The 19,730-nt window shown below is 38.3% G+C and overlaps 2 protein-coding genes across 4 annotated transcripts; both read left to right on the top strand.

Annotated features, from left to right (window-relative positions):
- Positions 1-59: 59 nt before the first annotated feature.
- Positions 60-2,724, top strand: LOC121769700 (protein CREG1-like). Its single transcript, XM_042166435.1, has 6 exons — positions 60-342; positions 755-790; positions 1,307-1,508; positions 2,052-2,130; positions 2,199-2,316; positions 2,430-2,724. Exons 1-6 carry the CDS (start codon positions 176-178, stop codon positions 2,455-2,457), a joined length of 630 nt encoding a protein of 209 aa, XP_042022369.1. The 5' UTR covers positions 60-175; the 3' UTR covers positions 2,458-2,724.
- A 1,440-nt stretch (positions 2,725-4,164) lies between these two features.
- LOC121772128 (CRM-domain containing factor CFM2, chloroplastic-like) lies at positions 4,165-11,316 on the top strand. Of its 3 annotated transcripts, none has more exons than XM_042169119.1 (14): positions 4,165-4,988; positions 5,878-6,400; positions 6,695-6,825; positions 6,957-7,268; positions 7,355-7,511; positions 7,619-7,911; positions 8,297-8,356; positions 8,439-8,495; positions 8,591-8,692; positions 9,348-9,560; positions 9,658-9,889; positions 10,316-10,446; positions 10,539-10,790; positions 11,032-11,316. In XM_042169119.1, exons 1-13 carry the CDS (start codon positions 4,272-4,274, stop codon positions 10,758-10,760), a joined length of 3,150 nt encoding a protein of 1,049 aa, XP_042025053.1. In that variant the 5' UTR covers positions 4,165-4,271; the 3' UTR covers positions 10,761-10,790; positions 11,032-11,316. The 3 variants fall into 3 exon arrangements, with proteins under 3 accessions (XP_042025053.1, XP_042025052.1, XP_042025051.1); XM_042169118.1 differs by having other exon boundaries at positions 11,020-11,316; XM_042169117.1 differs by having other exon boundaries at positions 11,015-11,316.
- The last annotated feature ends 8,414 nt before the right edge of the window (positions 11,317-19,730 follow it).

The following is a 19,730-nucleotide window of genomic DNA, read 5'->3' as shown; positions in this document are numbered from 1 at the left end:
TTTGATCATATATATTTATTGTTAACGATATACCAATAAAAATTACTACTAAACACATATTTTCTCAATGATTGCAAAATCAATTGGTCAATGAGATAGATATGGATGAGAAGGAAGTGTATTTCGTCAGCATCATTCCATTAATTGGCTGAGAGAAGCAAAAATCTGAGAGAAAATGAAACTCAGAGGGTTCATTCATTGCTTTGTCTTTGCATTTTTCGGATTGCTTCAGCAATCTGTACAAGGGCGGCCGTTGCTGACGTCATCACCCAGGCCCTGGCGTGATGATACGGCGTTGTTTGCCCGGTGGTTGGTTTCACAGAGTTCATGGGGTGTACTCAGGTAACAGATTTGATGATCGCGGCAATTGATTGCTATTATCATTGTGATTATTTGTGAATTTTAAATATGTGATGGTGTACTTAGTTCTTAATTAATCAAAGTCTATTGAATTTGTTCTTAGTTGAGGTTTTGATTATGGGGATTGAGTAAGTAGTGCGTGTTTTTTATGTTTTCACTGATGTTGATGAATGTGTATTATCTACTGCATAAATAATGATAATTAGTTGAAAACAAACTTTTGTTGAGGGATAGGCATTGAATCAGTTATCTATTTTCTGTGCATTTTAATGGTGCTTGTTGATTTTATTATGCTAGTGTTGGTGTTGACCCATACTTGGAGGCTTTACCATCTTAATTTGGATCAAAAGCATAGTGTTAGAGCTGAAACTGATATCTTTCATTTATATTGCAGCACGATATCCGGTGAATGGGGAGGAGCGCCATTCGGGTAATTGCATCTGAATTTTACAATTGAATTTGATTTAATAATCAAGTTTGGAGAAGTAATCTTGCTGACATGACTGAATGCAATTCTTTTAATTGGATATGAGGCACATTGCTTGATATCTTCGAGGTTTATGTCGAAGATGCTTCAATTTTAGTTTCCTCTTTTAGATGGTTTAAAATGTTAGCCATTCTGGAACAAGGTGATCAATGTAAAGGTCTTGGTTTGGAGTTACGAGGCATTGATTTAACATCATCTTTGTGACCATATTTCATTCGTTGTTATTATACTATGGATCGGGGATTTCTTTTACTTTTTGTCTTCTCTATTTCTGTTTTGGCTTGAACTTTTTGCAGAATGTAGTTTCCCTTTGTGATGGATTACTTAGTATATTCCTTATTAATATAGATTGACCCTTGCTTATGCCATTAGTTGTCTTCATTTGTGGTCTGTTTGATTCTTGAATTTCATATTTTGCAACTTTTCGTGGTTATGATGGAGCATTTGAATCTTGTGCAGAAATGTGGTGTCATTTAGTGATGGGTTGCCCGACGAAGGAAAAGGCATCCCTTACTTCTACTTGACAACTCTTGATCCAACAGCACGAAATGCTTTGGAGGACCAGAGGGCTTCCTTCACATTGAGCGAATATAACCTTGGGACTTGTGGCAAGGAAGACCCTGAGGACCCCTCTTGTGCAAAAATCACACTTGTGGGAAAGGTGATGTCTTAGTATCTATAGCTTCATAATGATTACTTCCTTTTCTAGTTCTGCATTTGTATATAGCTTCTTTACATCTGATCTTGTTCTACATTTCTAGTTTGAAGTCATGAATTTGTGTGTTGTGCTGCATAGATTTAAAGTTTAGACTACCGCAAAGTATATGCTCTAGTGCTCATCCCAAACATATCTTGGTTAATCGATTGCCTTTTCTAAATTTTTGCTAGAACTGCAATTATGAGAATAAATATGAATATTTGGACGATGATGATCTACCCGTGCCTGTTGAACTTGATAATTTGATATGTTTGTGGTACCGCTCAATTAGTAGAAATTAGCATCTTTCCTTGAACTCTCATTACTTAATTGCCGTGGGGCATTGCATAGTCACATAGCACTCTCGGTTCTCTTTCTCTCATGCACATCTCAATTCTACTACACAACTATAGTTGGGAAAAACTTATGTGTGCAGTTCGAAGTGAAGTGATTCCTGTGCTTATATGATATCCGATCATAACTTGTGCTCCGTGACTGGATTTTCAGCTACACCAACTTGAGGGTAATCCTGACGAAGATGAATTCGCTCGAACTGCATTGTTCACAAAGCATCCTGCAATGAAGTGTAAGTGAATGTCTCTAGTATCTATCTCTTGAAATAATTTTTATTCACTCAGTTTAAAATTCTGGCAGGGTGGCCTAAAGGTCACGATTTCCAGATCTTCAAATTAGATGTCGAAAATATATTCTTGATCAATTGGTATGGGGGTGCTAAGCCTATCACTGCAGAACAGTACCTCAATGCAGATTTGTGAGTTCAACTATCTCCGATTTGTGTCAAAATTATCTATAATCATCCCTGAAAATGAATCTTCATTGTTTTCATGTTTTTTTTTCTTCCTAACTTACCTCCATTCTTTGAAGGAGTGAACCTGCATCCGTTGCACGTTGACTGCATGATCATTGTCCATCCTGACATTGTTTGTGCACAGAAGAACTCGTCGACCCTTCTGCTTGAGAGTATCGTGTATATTCGACACGCTCCAAGCCAGCTGATTGGAGGAAAACATACGAATAATCGAACTGTGAACAGAGCTGTAACTGTGTGTATATATACATAATCGTGCAAAATCTGTGTGCTACATATTGATGTAAATTACTGTTTCTGAGTAAATTGATTGAAAACTGTTTGTGTAGTCATATTGAATTTTTTTTTCAAGGGTCTCTTTCTCGAGTGCATTCTGTTTATTTTTGAGCTTGTTCTGCATCAGTGATATTTTCAATTCATTTGAGGTCACGTTGGGATGTAATTTAGGGGGAGCTATAATCGAACTTTTTCATCGATGTCGAGAGCTGAAATCTAACATGACATTGTTACATAAACTGTTGACCTATATACCTAACCAAACAATAATTAGGGGTGATGCTAAATGGCCATAATATGGCCAGCCATAAACTTAAAATATTAATAAATATTTGTGTGATTAATGTTAATTCAACAAAATCGATGCACCTCAAAAAGAGTAAACATGTTGAGGCTATTGTGCCCTTTACTTGAAATATACATTCCTTATATCTTTTATGCAAATATAAATATAACCCATGTAGTTGAATATTTTTTTTATATTTTTTATTTATTATACTCCGTAGTTCGTAAATGAATCGGTTTCATTTTCTTTTTTTGTTAAATTTTAATTATTAACCATATTATAGTTTGATTCCATATAAAAAATATTTTTTTTATTATTGCATTAACTTAATACTATCTTTTATGCAAATATATGCAAATATAAATATAAACCAAAGTATTTTTTTTTTCAATTATGTTTTGTAAGAAGAAGACAATCGACTAATGATGACAAATATGTCAGACTGATTGAGTCTTCATCAATCTCAGGAATTTCCTAATTGCTAATCACAGATTTTTATATTGCTGCTTTTCTTCTAATCCTAAATTAGAGATATTTAAAAATAAATTACTGAAAATAGAAAATTTAAAAATAAATAAATTAAAAAAGAAATGTAAATACCGGATTAAGGAAATGAAATTGAAAAACAATTACAATTAAATAGAAAGGGTAATAGTGTAAAGGTATTGAAGCATTAAATGACCTATTTGAGCTATAACATCTAAATTTTACTAAAATGTCATTTTATGACCAGCCATAATGTGGCCATGTAGCATTTCCCAATAATTAATCCATAACTCAATTTTATCTCATGCATTGAATGGACCAGTTGAATACCATCATAATAGGTTAACTGGAGAGGGATGTCAGTTGAACCCTTCATACTAGGGGTCAATATTTGATTTTCGGTTCGTTTTTTTTTCTTCAGCAAACTCAACTGAAAAAATAAATTTTTTTGATAATTAAAACTGAATTGAAATCAATTATCCAAAAAAACAAAATTTGAACTACAAAAATCGATCAAAGCCGAAAAATCAAATTTGCACAAATAATATTAAAAAAATCTAAAAAATCAAAATCCAAACTAGAAAAACAGATTCCAAAAAATCGAAATAACACAAATATATCCAATAAACTGAAAAAATGAAAATTAATTTTTATAATTAACACAAAAATATATGGTGTGTGCCCCACTCGACTTGTATTTATGCTTAAAACAAATTTCACAAAAACATTGTGGTATTTTCTGAAGTGTCAAAAACCCTGAGGACTAAAATGCAGAAATGGAAGAGAGAAATCCGTTAACTGATAATGGAGTTTATCCCATAATTCCGATGAGAGAGAAGCTAACTGTAAAATGGAGGTTTCCATTTGCAATTGCAATCGCCATTTTTCATTTCTCTCCTCCAAATCCCTCTTAAAACCCGCGCTCCAATTTCGAAATTGCAATTTTCCGAATTTCCAGCTAAAACCCTCACGTCGCCGGCGGGTTACTGTTTGCGACGGCGGCCGCGGCGGCGTTGCGGATACTCAAACCCTCCCGCAATACGCCATTCAGCGAATAGCGGAGAAGCTCCGAAGCCTTGGCTACGTGGAAGAAAGTAGCAGCGATTCTTCAGATGAACCTTCGATTGGCAGCGCGAATTCCCCTGGAGCAATTTTCGTCCCGTTGCCGTCGCGTTTACCGAAGCATCGGGTCGGGCATACCCTCGACCCGAGCTGGAGCACGCCTGAGAACCCGGTTCCTGAGCCTGGGTCTGGGAATGCGATACAGAGGTTTCATGAGCTGAGGCACGGGGTTTTGGAGAAGGAGAGGGAGAGGATTAGGAAACGGAAAGAGGAAAAGAGGGAGAGTGCGCCGAGCTTGGCTGAGCTTACTTTGCCGGCGCCGGAGCTGAGGAGGCTGAGGAGCATTGGGATTGCGTTGCGGAAGAAGTTGAAGGTAGGGAAAGCTGGGATAACTGAAGGGATTGTGAATGGGATTCATGAAAGGTGGAGGCGTTCCGAGGTGGTGAGGATCACGTGCGAGGATATATGCCGGCTCAACATGAAGAGGACTCATGCATTATTGGAGGTTTGGATAAGCTTAGAATTTTATTTGCTGCGAAATTGAGTGAATCACACAGTGGCCATCGGAACTTAAGTGCCTTTATCTATCCAATAAAGATATTGAAATAGCTTTGAGATGATTTAATGTTGAAAGCAGTTGCAATGGTTAACAGAGATGATTTTGAAGATGGGATGTAGGAGTAGCAATTTATTAGGAATTTTGAGTCCAAATATTAATCCTCTTTACACGAATGGAGCGGATATTTTATTGTTCAGAATCAATGTTTGTAGCATTACTCTTTAAATGTCTGTTTACGATCCTCTTTTATATGTCTATCTATGGGATGGAAAAAATTAATGTGTTCATCATGAGTGGAAGCTGATATAGGTATTGTTACAGTTGAAAGATTTCGTTGTTAGGCGTCATTTAATATGTAACACTTTTTGCTTACAAACCATAGGGATGGTGTATGATTCTCGAATGGTCGAGTTTTAGTTACCAACAAAGTAGAAGTTAGGGTCCCACATATATGGTCCTTTTAGTTGTTGGGTTGTACAGCTTTAAGGTAGACAATGTCACCTCGTCCAAAAAACACAAGTTTCTCTTACAGATTTTAGGTACTTCTTACTATACTTTCAGGTTGTCTATTACCACTGTTTATGGCATTCATTTATTCGAAGACTCATAAAGTCATAATTCAGGTCATTTGTGATTATAAGATGATTGATCTCCTCTCCAGTGTGCACTCTACTGATTAATGCTAGTATTAAATGTCATTGTTATGCTTTCTAAAGAATGCATTTTCCCCTGTATGTAAATTATTCATCTGTTTCTTTATTAGTTGTTTTTTTGGGTAGTCTCACTTATACTGTAATATGTTTATTTGATTCAAATTAAATGGGACTCTTTTCAGAAAAAAACTGGAGGCCTGGTTGTTTGGCGATCTGGGAGTAATATAATCTTGTTCAGAGGAACTGATTACAAATATCCGTACTTTGCAACTGATAGATTGTCAAATGACTCCTCTGAAGAATCTCATGAAATAGATCAGGATCAAAGAATACTCAGTACAAGGGGTATACAGTCACCAGTCACTACCGCTGTGGATTCTTCTAGACTGAGCTCTGATGCACAAATTCCCCATCCACCCCTAATACAGGGTGTGGGTTCGCCAAACAGAGTCCGGTTCCTACTCTCTGGGGAGGCACAGATTGCTGAGGAAGCTGGTGCATTGCTAGAAGGGCTTGGTCCACGGTTCAAAGATTGGTGGGGTAGCGATCCTTTGCCTGTTGATGCTGATCTTTTGCCAGCAGTTATTCCTGGTTACAGGAGGCCTTTTCGTCTACTACCATATGGAGTTAAACCTAAGTTGACGAATGATGAAATGACTACATTACGTAGACTTGGACGGCATTTGCCTATCCATTTTGCTTTGGGTTAGTCATCTATTTGCTTCCCCCGAGTTACACTTACACAATCATAGGCACTTGATCCTCCTTTTTCATGTCCTTTGTATTAGGTCAGATGTTCTTTTTTCCCCAAGTGTATAGCTGATGATGGTCGGTTTTAATAACATATGACATTAAACCCGATTAGTGGATTATACATGCCATAACACTATTAGATGTAGGTAGTTATTTCAAACTCTTTGTATATATCAACTGACCGTGGTATTTAAATTTTCCTTTTTAGCTGCTTCACAGCAACTTCTTTGATCGTTTATTCTCCAGGGAGAAATAGGAAACTTCAAGGTTTAGCTGCTGCCATTCTTAAGCTCTGGGAGAAATGTGAAATTGCAAAAATTGCCATCAAGAGAGGAGTACAAAATACGAGTAGCGAACTGATGGCAGAAGAAATAAAGGTTTGTGATACTTTCTCTCATTATTTTATACATGCCCATCAATTCATGTGGTGAGACCGTCAATGTTTTTTACCATTGTTATTTCTTAGAATTTGTCATAAACATATGCACCTCAATATAAACTCTTGCAGTGGTGGACTGGGGGAAGCTTACTTTCTAGAGATAGGGAATTCATTGTTCTTTATCGAGGAAAGGATTTCTTGCCAGCTGCAGTGTCTTCAGCCATTGAAGAGCGTAGGAAATATGAATTTGATCTCTCAAAATCCCGAGTAGGAAACTTATCAATTGGGAATGAACGGGGATATGAAAGTACAGTTAACGAACATGCTGTTGAAGCTGAGCAAGATGAAGAAAACGACCAAAAATTTGAGGAGCGCATTAAAATGAGGAAGGCGAGATCTGCAGAGGCAGCTATGGAGAGAACAAGCACCAAGTTGTCCATGGTAGAATTGATCGTCGCAAATAGTCACATAAATCCTATTTCAGCTTTTCCATTGCTTGTGTAATGTTGTCTTTTGATTGATTGCAGGCCTTAAAAAAAAAATCCCGAGCAGAGAGGCTTTTAGCAGAGCTAGACGAAGAGCAGACTCTTCAACCACCTCCATTAGATAAAGAGGGCATAACTGAAGAAGAAAGGTATATGCTCAGAAAAGTTGGTTTGAGGATGAAACCTTTCCTACTACTGGGTGAGTGTTTACAGTGCAAAAGCCTTTCAAAGGAAAAACGTCATCGTGTATTAACCATTTCTAGACTCGAGTTAATACTATCTTGTAACTTTCTGTTTACATTTCAGGCAGGAGAGGAGTATTTGATGGAACAGTAGAGAACATGCATCTGCACTGGAAGTACAGGGAACTCGTTAAGGTATGTATTAGCAAAAGGAGCATTGAAGAGGTTCATGAAGTAGCTCGTATATTAGAAGCTGAAAGTGGTGGAATATTAGTAGCTGTTGAACCAGTCAGTAAAGGTTATGCCATCATTGTATATCGTGGAAAGAACTATAAACGCCCTGCTTCATTGAGGCCTCGGTCACTTCTCAGCAAAAGAGAAGCTATGAAACGTTCATTAGAGGCGCAACGCCGTCAGGTATGATTTGCATATGCCTATATAAGACACAAGATAGCTGCTTCTCTGATGTGGTTCTTTCTTTTTCTGGAGTCTAATTGAGTCAACAATGACATAGTGCAGTGCAAGAATAAGATATATTTCCTCATTTTAAAGGATATTAAGAAAGTTCTGAGTGCTCAATTCATAATCTCGATGCAAACATAGAATAGTTTTTAGGTTATTTGTTCTCCTGTCATTTGTGGATGTTTAGATGCTTTTCAAAATCCTGTCAAATGGCTTGTTGTTCTGTCCTGTTTGATCACTTTTCTTATTTTTCCACTCATCTGTCTTCCCTTGTCCTTTATTGAAAGCTCAAGCAAGTAATCTTTGCTATAGTCTTACCCGTAATTTCTGTCTTACACAGTCCTTGAAACTACATGTTCTGAAGCTCAACAGGCATATTGATGCCTTGAAGCTCAAAATGGTATATATTCTCCAGACCTACTTATTTCTTTTATGAATAAATCTATTGAACATGATACTTATTCAAAAGCTACATTTTCCAGGAGAAAGATGTAGATATAAATGATACGCAAATGATGAAAGATTTGAAACACGGAGCTGTAAGTTATTATGTTTAATATTTTCAGGTGCTTGCGTTTCATTTGTTTTACTAATTACCACATCTAGGCTTATAATTATATTATCCATCATACAGGTTGACCAGGAGAATGATGAATCTCTCTATGAGGAGGACGAATTCTCTGATACAGACTCTGACAGTGATAACCAGTCTTTCTTTGAAGATCCCGCTAACGAGGTAAAGTTGAGTTAACTTCCATTTATATATTACTATATCCCCTTCTTCCTCCATCTGAGGGGTCTGGAATGATGCTTCAGATTTACAGTATTCCTTTTCTCAGCCAATAAAAATCGTTAGATATGCAAGATTGTTTCTGCGGTGAATCATGAGCATGCATGTAAGAGTGAATGGCAAATGAAAACCCAACTATCTGATTTATGGTGGTCTATTAGACTGTTATGGTGCATTCTGTTTGGAAGAGAAAATCCTCACCTTTTATGTTACTCCTTTTAGATTATTGATGTGATATATTATCCCTCTTTGGAGTGAAAAGGGGGATAAGAAATGGTGATAGTATTATTTTTGTAGATAAGGAGGGAAAATAAAGAATTTAAATGGTGGGAGTTATCTTTTCCCTAATAAATTTACAACCAAAGAAAACAGACCTTAGTTGATACTCATGATAAAGTGGGTTAAACGTAATGATGCTCCCTTCTTCATATGTTTAGTTTTGTACCTTCATCGTATTGATCTTTTACTTCTTAACCCGTAGGATCTGGACTATAATTTTGCTATCTGTAGCGCTTCAAGATATTTGTTGTTTCCCTTCTCTAATGGAACATACTTCACAAGGCTCACTCCTATAACCTTTCCTTTTCTTGCAATTGTTAAGGTTAAAGAAACCGGTGGAACTGATTCAACTTTTACAGAACTAGAGGATTCCGTGCACGCTGCAAACGTAACTTTGGATTTTAGTCCCCCAAACGTGCTAGGAGATGACTCTGTAGGGCCTGCAGCGAAAAGAAATTATTTGTTTGAAAAGGTTGAACCGGAGCTTCACCATAAATCATCACCCAAGGGAACCAGAGGTTTTGCAGTCGGAAGGGTAAATTCTGAAGACACTGGATCTCTGTTTTTCTTTTTATGGGTGAATGTTTTCTACACAAATAGTACTAATTTGATGCATGCTGTGACAATTTTAGTCACAAGATAGAATGCGCACTTCAACCACCAATTATATCCCTTCTCATGGTCAAGGTGGGAGATATAATACCAGTGGTAACCGGAATTCTCAACCGAGAACCACAGTTCAGAAAAGCATCCCTCAAAGGTCACCATCGGTGCCTTCTAGGGTTCTCCAGCTCTCAAACAAAGAGAGGCTTCTTCTAAGGAAGCAAGCGCTGAAGATAAAACGAGCACCATTGCTCGCTGTTGGTAATCCCTGTACTCTCATTTTTCTCCAGGCTGTTCACCTGTTCAACTAGATCATGCTTGTGTAACTACTTTCTAGAAATTAGTTTGTCCGATAATTGTATAGAAGGGGTGCTAAATTTTTCTGTTGCGTGATTACTAAAGCTACAAATTGTCAAGTATATCACCTTAAAAAAAACTTACATATCACGAAGACCATTACTCCATTAGTCACATCGCCATGGGTTCAGTGATGGGTGTTGTTTTTAATCTCCTCCACATAAACCTTTTAGCTGGTTCGCGTGTAATTTTTTTCTTACCTGAAACCGAAAGTTCTAACCGATAGATATCAGCTTCTTTTCAACATTAGCATTCTACTCTTATTATTGTTGAAAGTATGTATAGACTGTGCTAAGCTTGCTTATGCCGATTTTACCATTATTATGTCAGGCAAGAGCAATGTCATCACCGGAGTTGCTAAAACAATAAAGGAGCATTTCCAAAAGCATCCCCTCGCCATAGTGAGTATCAAGGGCAGAGCCAAGGGGACATCTGCTCGGGAGGTGATATACAATCTCCAGGTCGGTATCCATATGTGGTTGGGCTGTCAAGAATTCATATTTTGATTTAGATTATAAATTGATCAACTGCCCTCCTTGTCTTACCCTTCCAGCAAGCAACAGGCGCCATTCTTGTTTCTCACGAACCTAGCAAAGTGATACTCTACAGAGGTTGGGGATCAGGAATAGAACCTGAGCCTGATCAAGCACAAGGAGAGGTAAAGCCCCGTGCACTCGTATCTCCCGAGCTCATGTCAGCAATCAGGCTCGAGTGTGGTTTGACATCTTCCATCAGAGAGCTAGCAGTTTCAGACGGCATTCCCAGCAACAACTAACAGTTTCAGACACCATTTCGCACTCATCAGGTAACTAACCCTCCACCAATATCCTGCATTATGGAGCTTAAGCTAGAATCTATCCTTTCTAGAAATGTTCTCTTTTTCACAATGAGCGAATGAACCCGTTATCGCTCCTCAGAGAATCTTTATTCTGAACTTGCTGAGAAACAGTCAAGAGAATTCTGAAAATTTGATCAACCGGCGTGATTGCCTTTTGTCATTTATTGTTTTTATCATATTCTTTTTGATAGTTCAGGAATCTGTACAGACAAAGCATTTATCTGGGGTTTGTGGAACTGAAAGCCCCCACCATGTGAAGATGTATAAAGCAACTCGGAGTGAATGGATTCGTGCTGCTGTATCAGAATATATATATGCGTATAAATATACATCACTATGTATATTTATAGCCTATGACTTTATATTCTACGTATTTTTATTGACTTTCGATTTACTTATTTTTATGGCAGTAGTAATCTTTTAAAATATTAGTACATGTATATTAAAATAAAATTAGTTTATTAAACTCATTTAGCATCTGACATACAGTCTATACAGATAGTGCCTATCTCCGTATAGTGTATTATGCTTTATCATTTTGAGTTTATTTCCAAACTAGGACACTGTTTTTTTTTTTCTTCTATTTTTGGACACAATTCTATTTCTTTTATCCTATCTTTCCGTTTATTTACTAGTTTATCTTAAAGACATTCTATTAGTAAATTCCTGCCAATATCTTTGTATCAATGATTGTGATAAAAGTGCTGTAATGATAAATTAATATTACCACTTGTATAGTTGTACATATGGGATAAAATTAATTAGAAGAGTAGAAATTGAAAACGAAACGGCGATAGTTTTCATTTGGGCCCCCCCTTTTTTGGGTTTTCCATTGACAACGCATAAAAGTTGTTGTCAGACTTCCTACGTCAGCATGAGGGTTGTAAATCATACTCCATATTTGTTGTTAGTTTTTCCGTCTTCATATATCATAAATATACGTGCACTTTCGTTCCATAATCAATTCATATTTACCCCATTGCTACATTTTTCTATAATCCTTGTAAAAATTACATTGCTTTGTTTGTGTTATGGGTTTGGACGGATTATGACCTTCATTTTATCGTCTAAAAATGATCTTTTTTTGTCATTTGATAAATATATTGTAAATAATTAGCGATGAGCCCAACACTGAGCACTTTTAATGCTAGAGACGCGTTTCGTAATTCTATTTTAAACAGACTGTCGTCCTTTTAGTAACTTCTCATCAAATCATTATTTTTCTCTCATAAAAGAGGCCTTAAGAGCATCCTTAACGCTTTGGGCCGGGCCGCAATGAGCGAGTCCCGGCCCAGGCTTTGCGTTGGAGGAGAGGAAGATGCGGCCTGGGCCGGTCCCGGGGCCGCAGTTGCGGCCTGAGGACGCTCCCGGGGTCCGGCCCGGCCTTGGGGTTAATTGGTTCGGGACTGGCCGCAACGCAGTCCGGCCCAACGTTAATTCGTGTTCGGGCAGGGCCGCAACTTAAAAAAAATTTTAATTCGAAAATTTATTTATAAATGCCACTCCATCCATTTTCATATCCATTCAACTTCATTTCTCTTCCTAAAATTCGAAAAAATACCTCATCGTCAAAGATTATTCGATGCTCAAATGTCCCGAATGTTAGAAGATGCGGTACCGACAATCCAAGAAGAAATCAACAACGAAGTCGAACGCTACCAAGCTGCTATTCAAGCTTGGAACGAACAACAAGTCCGGGTACCACGTACCCGGATGTATATTCACCGAGACCGTGAACAAGCGGCTTTCCGGCTTTTTACAGATTATTTCTCTAGCGATCCGCGATGGAGTGATCAGATGTTCCGTCGCCGGTTCCGGATGCAGAGGCCTTTGTTTCTGCGCATTGTCAACGTAGTTGTAACTCGTGACTCGTATTTCTGCCAAACCACCGATGCTGTGGGCCGGCAAAGTATATCGACTTTGCAGAAATGCACGTCTGCCATACGTCAACTCGCTTACGGAACTACAACAGATATGTTCGATGAGTATCTCCATGTAAGTGAGCATACTGGACGGGATTGCCTAGCTAAATTCTGTCGGGCAGTCATTGAAGCATTCAAGGATACAACTTGAGAAAGCCAACGACCGACGACGTTAGTAAGTTGGTGAACTTGCACGAGCGGACCCACGGCTTCCTGGGGATGCTTGGCAGCATTGATTGTATGCACTGGCAGTGGAAGAATTGTCCAACGGCTTGGAGATGACAATACACTAGCGGGCACAAGGGCACACATCCCACGATTGTGTTGTAGGCCATTGCCGACCAATGATTGTGGATATGGCATGCCTACTTTGGTGTCGCGGGGTCAAACAACGACCTCAATGTGTTGAACAAGTCTCCATTGTTCAATGACTTGTGTGTCGGGCGAGCGCCGAACGTAGAGTTCACGGCCAACCACCGTCGGTATAGTATGGGGTACTATATGGCAGACGAGATCTACCCTCGATGGCCCGTGTTCGTGAAGACTATCACATATGTCCGACAACGGATCAGAGGGCATTGTTTGCCGAAAGGCAAGAGGCGGCTAGGAAAGATGGTGGAGCGTGCATTCGGAGTCCTCCAAGCACGGTGGGCTATTGTGAAGGGAGCGGCCCGTGGTTAGCAGCGTCCACTAATCGCTGACATCATGTATGCATGCATCATAATGCATAACATGATCGTTGAGGACGAGGAAGAAAATGTCACTTTGTGGAGCGACGATCCGTTGTCCAGCACCGGGAGTTACTACACTGTCACCGCCACGCCAGTGCTGGGCCTTCCTCCTGACATCTGCAATGTCATGGCCCGTTCAGCTGCGATGCGCCAAGATGAACTACACACTCGCCTCCAAGCGGATCTAATTTAAGAGATTTGGACACGCACCAACGTTTTCCAGCATTGACGTTATGTTTTAATTTTTTTTTTGTATTTTTAAATTTCTATGTTGTAATTTTCAATTTCCGATCGAAGAACAACTTTTCCGTGTTTTAAATTTCCGGCGTTTTTTATTTTACGAGTAAAATAGATTGAAGTTGTGAATAGTGCCATTTATTAGTTGTGGCCCGGGTTGGGGCCTGCGAGGTTAGAGCAGTTGTGGTCTGAGACTCAAATTTAGGGGAATGATGACGTGGAAAGGACTGGTAGTCTGAATTCGGGCCAGGGTTAATGATGCTCTAACATTAATGAAGATTGACACATGTACACATCTTAAACTGTTACTAGGTTGATTCAGGCTAGGAATTAAAGAATTTTACTGTCACATTCTAATCTCTGTGTTTATATACATTTATGGCGAAGAAAGTGACATTGAGTGATTAGTTCTTTTCATTAGAAGATGTATGCTTATTTTTTTGGATTCGTATCATCTAGATTAATCAAAATTTGTGAGATTTTTACATATAAAAAATGTTGAAGTCAAAGACTGATGACCCTATATATGTAAAAACAAGGGCAAATTGCTAAAAATCATAGTAGGAGTAACTATTTGTGAGTTTAATTTACTGAAAATTGCCAAGTGAAAACAATACTTCTTCTATCTAAATTAAATTAGAAAAACACACATCAAAGGCCAACATTTGTGAGTTTACTGAAAATGCCATAACTATATAAAGAAATAATGTATTTTAATTTTTAGTATATTTCCATTGCCTAACATCCTACTTAGCACATACTCCCTCCGTCCCGGATAATTTGTCTCATTTTTCCATTTCGGTCCATCACACATAATTTATCTCATTTCACTTTTACCATTTTTGGTAGTGGACCACATATTCCACTAACTCATTCCTACTCACATTTTACTATAAAATTAATATATAAAAGTATGACTCATGTTCCACTCACTTTTTCAACTCACTTTTCATTACATTTCTTAAAACTCGTGCCTTGTCAAAGTGAGACGAATTATCCGGGACGGATGGAGTAGATAGTAATAACAGATACAGATCGCACGGCTAAAAGTCAAAACATTTTACAGATTTTATGACACATTACATCAACGATACCGATCGATGCCATTTTACTCCGCTGTAAATTGCAATCCATTCATCTCTCTATTTTTAGAGTACTTGGATCCCTATTTTTAGAGTACTTTGATCTTTAAAAGAAATTGCAAATTAATTAATTTAACGGGAAAATTAATATGAAATCATTTTTTACTATACATTTCTGCAAATGTTTGGAATAAAAAACCGTGTATTGTTTTTTAGAATGTCAGCAAACATAATAAAAATATCTTACTGAAATTAATAATTTGTGTTTGGAATAAAAAATCGTGCCAATATTATTTTCTAGAAATTAAAAAATAAATATATTTTAGTTAATAATTTGTGTTTAATTGGCTGTGCAAGGGATCCATTAGATTAGGGTTGGCCAATTTTTAATTACTATAATAATTTTCATTAGTACTATAAGTACTGTTAAAATGTGTACAATTAGGATGAATGCACATAATATTCACCTTTATTTTATTGGAGATGCAACATGAGAATCTGAAGGCAAAATTCCATTGAAAAGGAGAACAAAATTCATACTCGAACAAGAAACCGACAAACCATGCAAATATAAACATGAATAAATTTATTATCACTTCACGAAATCAACTTAATTACACTTGGTAAAAGACAGATACAAATGCTCTAGAAAACTAAGAGCTTAGGCAGAAACATTATACTATTTCTTACCACTTTTTAGTTATTGAGAGAATCCAACTACTCAAACTTAAAGTTGGTCGCAAAAATCGTGAAATTTGATGTTATATCCAATTTTCAACAATATCTTCGGTTTCCAGCAAAATAAAAAATGACATGTCAATTCAGAATTTGAGGTGACAAGATGAGAGTTAAAGTGACAAATCAATATGTACTAAAACAAAGCCATTTAACTTTCGAATTTAAGATTTTTCAGATGGAGCAAGTTGGAATTCTAATGTGGCAAAATTAGAGCTTAAGAAACAAGTCAATCTATCAAAACACCATCATTTTAAATAGTAGTTCGTCCATTTCAATCAAGATTATTATCTTTCTTTTATTATTCCAATTAAGATTGTTAATTCCATTATTGGAATGAAATTTCTTTCAGAAGTCTTCATATTAAAATATCAACCAGGGGTACATTTTTTCCTTTCTACCTTACTATGCTTAACAACTTTACCTAAAATAATACTTCATCCGTCTCCAAAGAATATGCACTTTGGGTTCATCATGAGTTTTAATATAAAATTAGTAAAGTAAGAAAGAGGTAGAGAGAAAAAGTAATTAAAGTATTGTTAATATGGAATGAGTCTCACCTCATAAGAGAGAAAATAGTTTTCAAAATTGGAAAGTGAATATTCTTATGGGAAGGAAAAAAAAGGAAATAGTGCATATTCTTGTGGGACGGAGGAAGTATTCTTTTTGCCCCTAAAGGAAGTGTTCGGTTTTCAAGATAAAATCTAGGATTGAATTGTGAGATTATTTTAGTCATAGGGGGTTACCTATGACTGATTATCCCATGATTACCCATCTATGATTGAGTTGTGGGATTAAATCTCATGAACCAAACACACTACAAATTTAATTCTGGATACAATCTTGCAAACCGAACACCCCCAAATAGTATTCATTTTGTCATTTTAGTTCATTCCACAAAATTAGTCTACTTTCATCTTTTGTTAATGACTTGGTGATGAACATGTTTCACGTATATAAGTATGGATAACTCTTTTCCTTATAAGAGCATCCACAACCGTGCTCTTGCCAGCGGCACAGTTGTGGGCCCGGGCGGTACTATTCATGCCTGCTCTCTGGCAAGAGCACAACACCCACAATTGTGCTCTTCCGCAAGGACGAGCACAATTAATTTAAAATTCAATTAAACAATAACATTTCCATAATATTAAAATTCATTTAAAAACCACAATAAATATTACAAATGACAAATAAAATTAAACATTACATAATTAAAATCCTAAAAATGAAAAATTACATAATTAAAATCCTAAAAATTAAAAATTACATAATTAAAATCCTAAAAATTAAAAAAACCACTACTCGTTGCCGAATTTCGCCCACATGTGGTTGATTAGGTCTTCTTGTAGTTGATTGTGGATTCGAGTATCGCGCATTGTGTGTCTTGTCTCGATCCTCTGGCCAACCGTCGTATGCTCGCCTCGGCGTGGGGGAGACCTCGCTGTTGAGCTTCCGGCTTCGTCCTCGTCGTAGAAGCTAGCCGCCCTCGGCCCTTCGTCGGCTATAATCATGTTGTGTAATATAATACACGTGAACATGATGTCGGCGATATTATTCACGTACCACAGCCGAGCCGGGGCCTTCACAATGTTGAATCGAGCTTGAAGGACCCCGAAGGCTCTTTCGACGTCCTTCCGTGCTGACTCTTGACGCTGCGCAAAAAGAACCCGTCTCGGGTCGTGCGGGTTGTGGAGCGTCTTCACGAACGTCGACCACCTTGGGTAGATACCATCGGCGAGATAGTAACCCATGCGGTATGTATTTCCGTTGATGGTGAAGTCGATCGCCGGTGCTACACCATTCATCACATCATTGAAGAGTGGTGAAGAATAGAGCACGTTCAAGTCGTTGTTGGATCCGGCAACGCCGAAATATGCATGCCAAATCCATAGGCGATAGTCGGCGACATGCGAAAACGGCGCCTGAAGTAATCTGCCGGAAACCGCGGATGGTCGGCAAAGTAGTCGGCAACGAGCCTTTCGTGGGCTCCCTCCCGGTCACGATGGATGTAGCGTCGATTTGATCTAGTGCGTTGAGGAGGATGAGCGGGGGTATTCGCCGCGACATATGCTTCGTAAGCGGCACGATGTTGTTCGTAGTATTCTTGTTCTTCGCGCTCCGCTTCCGCCATGAGATGAGTGAAATCCATTTGATGTTTTGAGTGAATGTTGAATGTGTTGATAGTTTGTATAAGAATTATGAATGAGAGATGAATGATAGATGAATTGATGTGATAAATGAGTGATGAATGTGTGTATTTATAGATGATTTTGGGAAAAAAAAATTAAAAAAATTCAGAAAAACGGGAAAAAAACGGCCATATTTTTGGGTTTTGGAAAATATTTTTTTTATTTTTTAGCATTATTTATAATTAAATACCGATTTTTTTTAAAAAAATAAAAAATGTTTAAACACAACGGCTATGCCGTTGACGAATGGGAGCGCGCCACGTGTGCGTCCACTGGCACGGACGTGCTCGATACATCGAGCAGCGCCGTGCCAGCGGCGCGAGCGCAGCGGCGGCGGATGGCGTCCGTGCCAGCGGCGCGGACGGCGGTGGCGACGGACGCCACCGCTGCGCATGCTCTAAGTCCTTTTAAATAATAGAGTGACCATTTCTGATATAGTATAAGAGTGGGCCCAAGTTGATGATAATTTTTTTATCTCTTATCTTTTTTCTTGTCTACCTTAGAGCATCAGCAGTGGCGCAATTCCCGGCGGGATTCCCCGTGGAATTCCCAAAAACACCTCCTGCCACGTCATACGGACTTCCCACTGCACAATGGCGGACATCCCCAAGGACTTCCCGGAGGACTTCCCACAATTAAAAAATTTAATGTAATAAATGGGAATTCCGCGCGGACGTCCGTGGGAGTCAACGCAATGGCGGACGTCCGCACGCCCGTCGCGATAGAATTCCGCGTAACGCCACGGAACTGCGGTGTCCTCGGCGGAATTCCGTATCGATGCATACCATGCACAATGGCAGACGTCCGCCGCGGAATTCCTTCACGCCGGTCGAAATTCCGCCGGGACGGGCGCCATTGCTGATGCTCTTTATGTGGAAGCCTAGTGTACATTCAGGCCCATACGTGTAAGTGCGTATTAAAATATCTTAAATCTCATCCCACATTGACTTGGTAATGCTCATGTCTCATCTATTTAAGTGCATATTACTCTTCCCCCATATAGATAACCCACCCTCCCACTTATAAGAAAGGCATGGGTGACCTATTTAAAATAGCGTCATTCTTCACTAATAATGATATAATCATTTTATCTTTTTTATGTTTTATCAATTTTATATTAAAACACACATCATCTTCAAAGTTTCAACTTTTTGATGACAGAAAGAATATGTCATTCAAGAATGGATCACCTTGAATTAGTCTGGAATAGAGGTGCCCAAGGTTTGCAGTTCTGACGGTTAACCAGGAAATCGTAACCGTGGGAATTTACCCAAACCGAAACTGTTGGTTTTAGAACCGTGTTTTGATTCAGGTTCGAAAATTTCCCAACCGAAACCATGCCAGAACTGCGAAACCGAGTCGAAACCGCAAAAAATAGCCGAAAACCGGCGGTTCAGAACAGAAACCGAAACCGCGGTTTAAGAACCAGAACTGTAACTGCGACACACCCTTGTGGTTCAGTTCCGGTTCGGCAATTTCTAAAACTGGAACCGCCGGTTCCAAAACCGTGACACCTCTAGACTGAGACAATATAAATATGATTCATCTTTCTCTTGCTAGAATTAGATGAAAGGACCCCCTTTTGCATCAAAGAAAAGAACGAAGTCTGAAAGTCTTCGGACTTTCGAGCTTCGTTGTTTTCTTTGATGCCAACCTAACTATTCGTTGCAATCTATAGTACTACTTTTTCTTTTCCCCAAAATCTCAAGTTTGGGCTAAAGTTTATGATTTTAGAGATTATCTCCTCAACCAAAAAGAGAAAAAGGAAAAGAAAATGAAAAAGAGAAGTTTACCAAAAAAACATGGCAGGTTTGCAATGATGTCAACACAAAACAGTCTAATATTCTAATGCAAAAGGGGTCCCTTCATCTTCATTGAATTCAATAATAAGAAAGAAAATAAAAAAGAAAGGAAGAAAGAGACAGCACGAAAACTCTCGCATACTTGTTTGCTTTTTAAATCCATCATTCCATCGCCACAAACAATCATCATCATTTCATACCACGCCACC

The sequence above is a fragment of the Salvia splendens genome, chromosome 16, assembly GCF_004379255.2.
Source record: "Salvia splendens isolate huo1 chromosome 16, SspV2, whole genome shotgun sequence".
Taxonomy (NCBI): Eukaryota; Viridiplantae; Streptophyta; class Magnoliopsida; order Lamiales; family Lamiaceae; genus Salvia; species Salvia splendens.
Note: the sequence above shows the minus strand (reverse complement) of the source record. Positions and strands in the feature narration are given on the sequence as shown.

Coding starts and splice junctions, on each gene's coding strand:
- LOC121769700 (XM_042166435.1), top strand. CDS start 176: ATGAAACTCAGAGGGTTCATTCATTGCTTTGTCTTTGCATTTTTCGGA. Junction 343..754: donor AGTTCATGGGGTGTACTCAG/GTAACAGATTTG, acceptor TTTATATTGCAG/CACGATATCCGGTGAATGGG. Junction 1,509..2,051: donor AAATCACACTTGTGGGAAAG/GTGATGTCTTAG, acceptor CTGGATTTTCAG/CTACACCAACTTGAGGGTAA.
- LOC121772128 (XM_042169119.1), top strand. CDS start 4,272: ATGGAGGTTTCCATTTGCAATTGCAATCGCCATTTTTCATTTCTCTCC. Junction 6,401..6,694: donor GCCTATCCATTTTGCTTTGG/GTTAGTCATCTA, acceptor TTTATTCTCCAG/GGAGAAATAGGAAACTTCAA. Junction 7,912..8,296: donor TAGAGGCGCAACGCCGTCAG/GTATGATTTGCA, acceptor TGTCTTACACAG/TCCTTGAAACTACATGTTCT.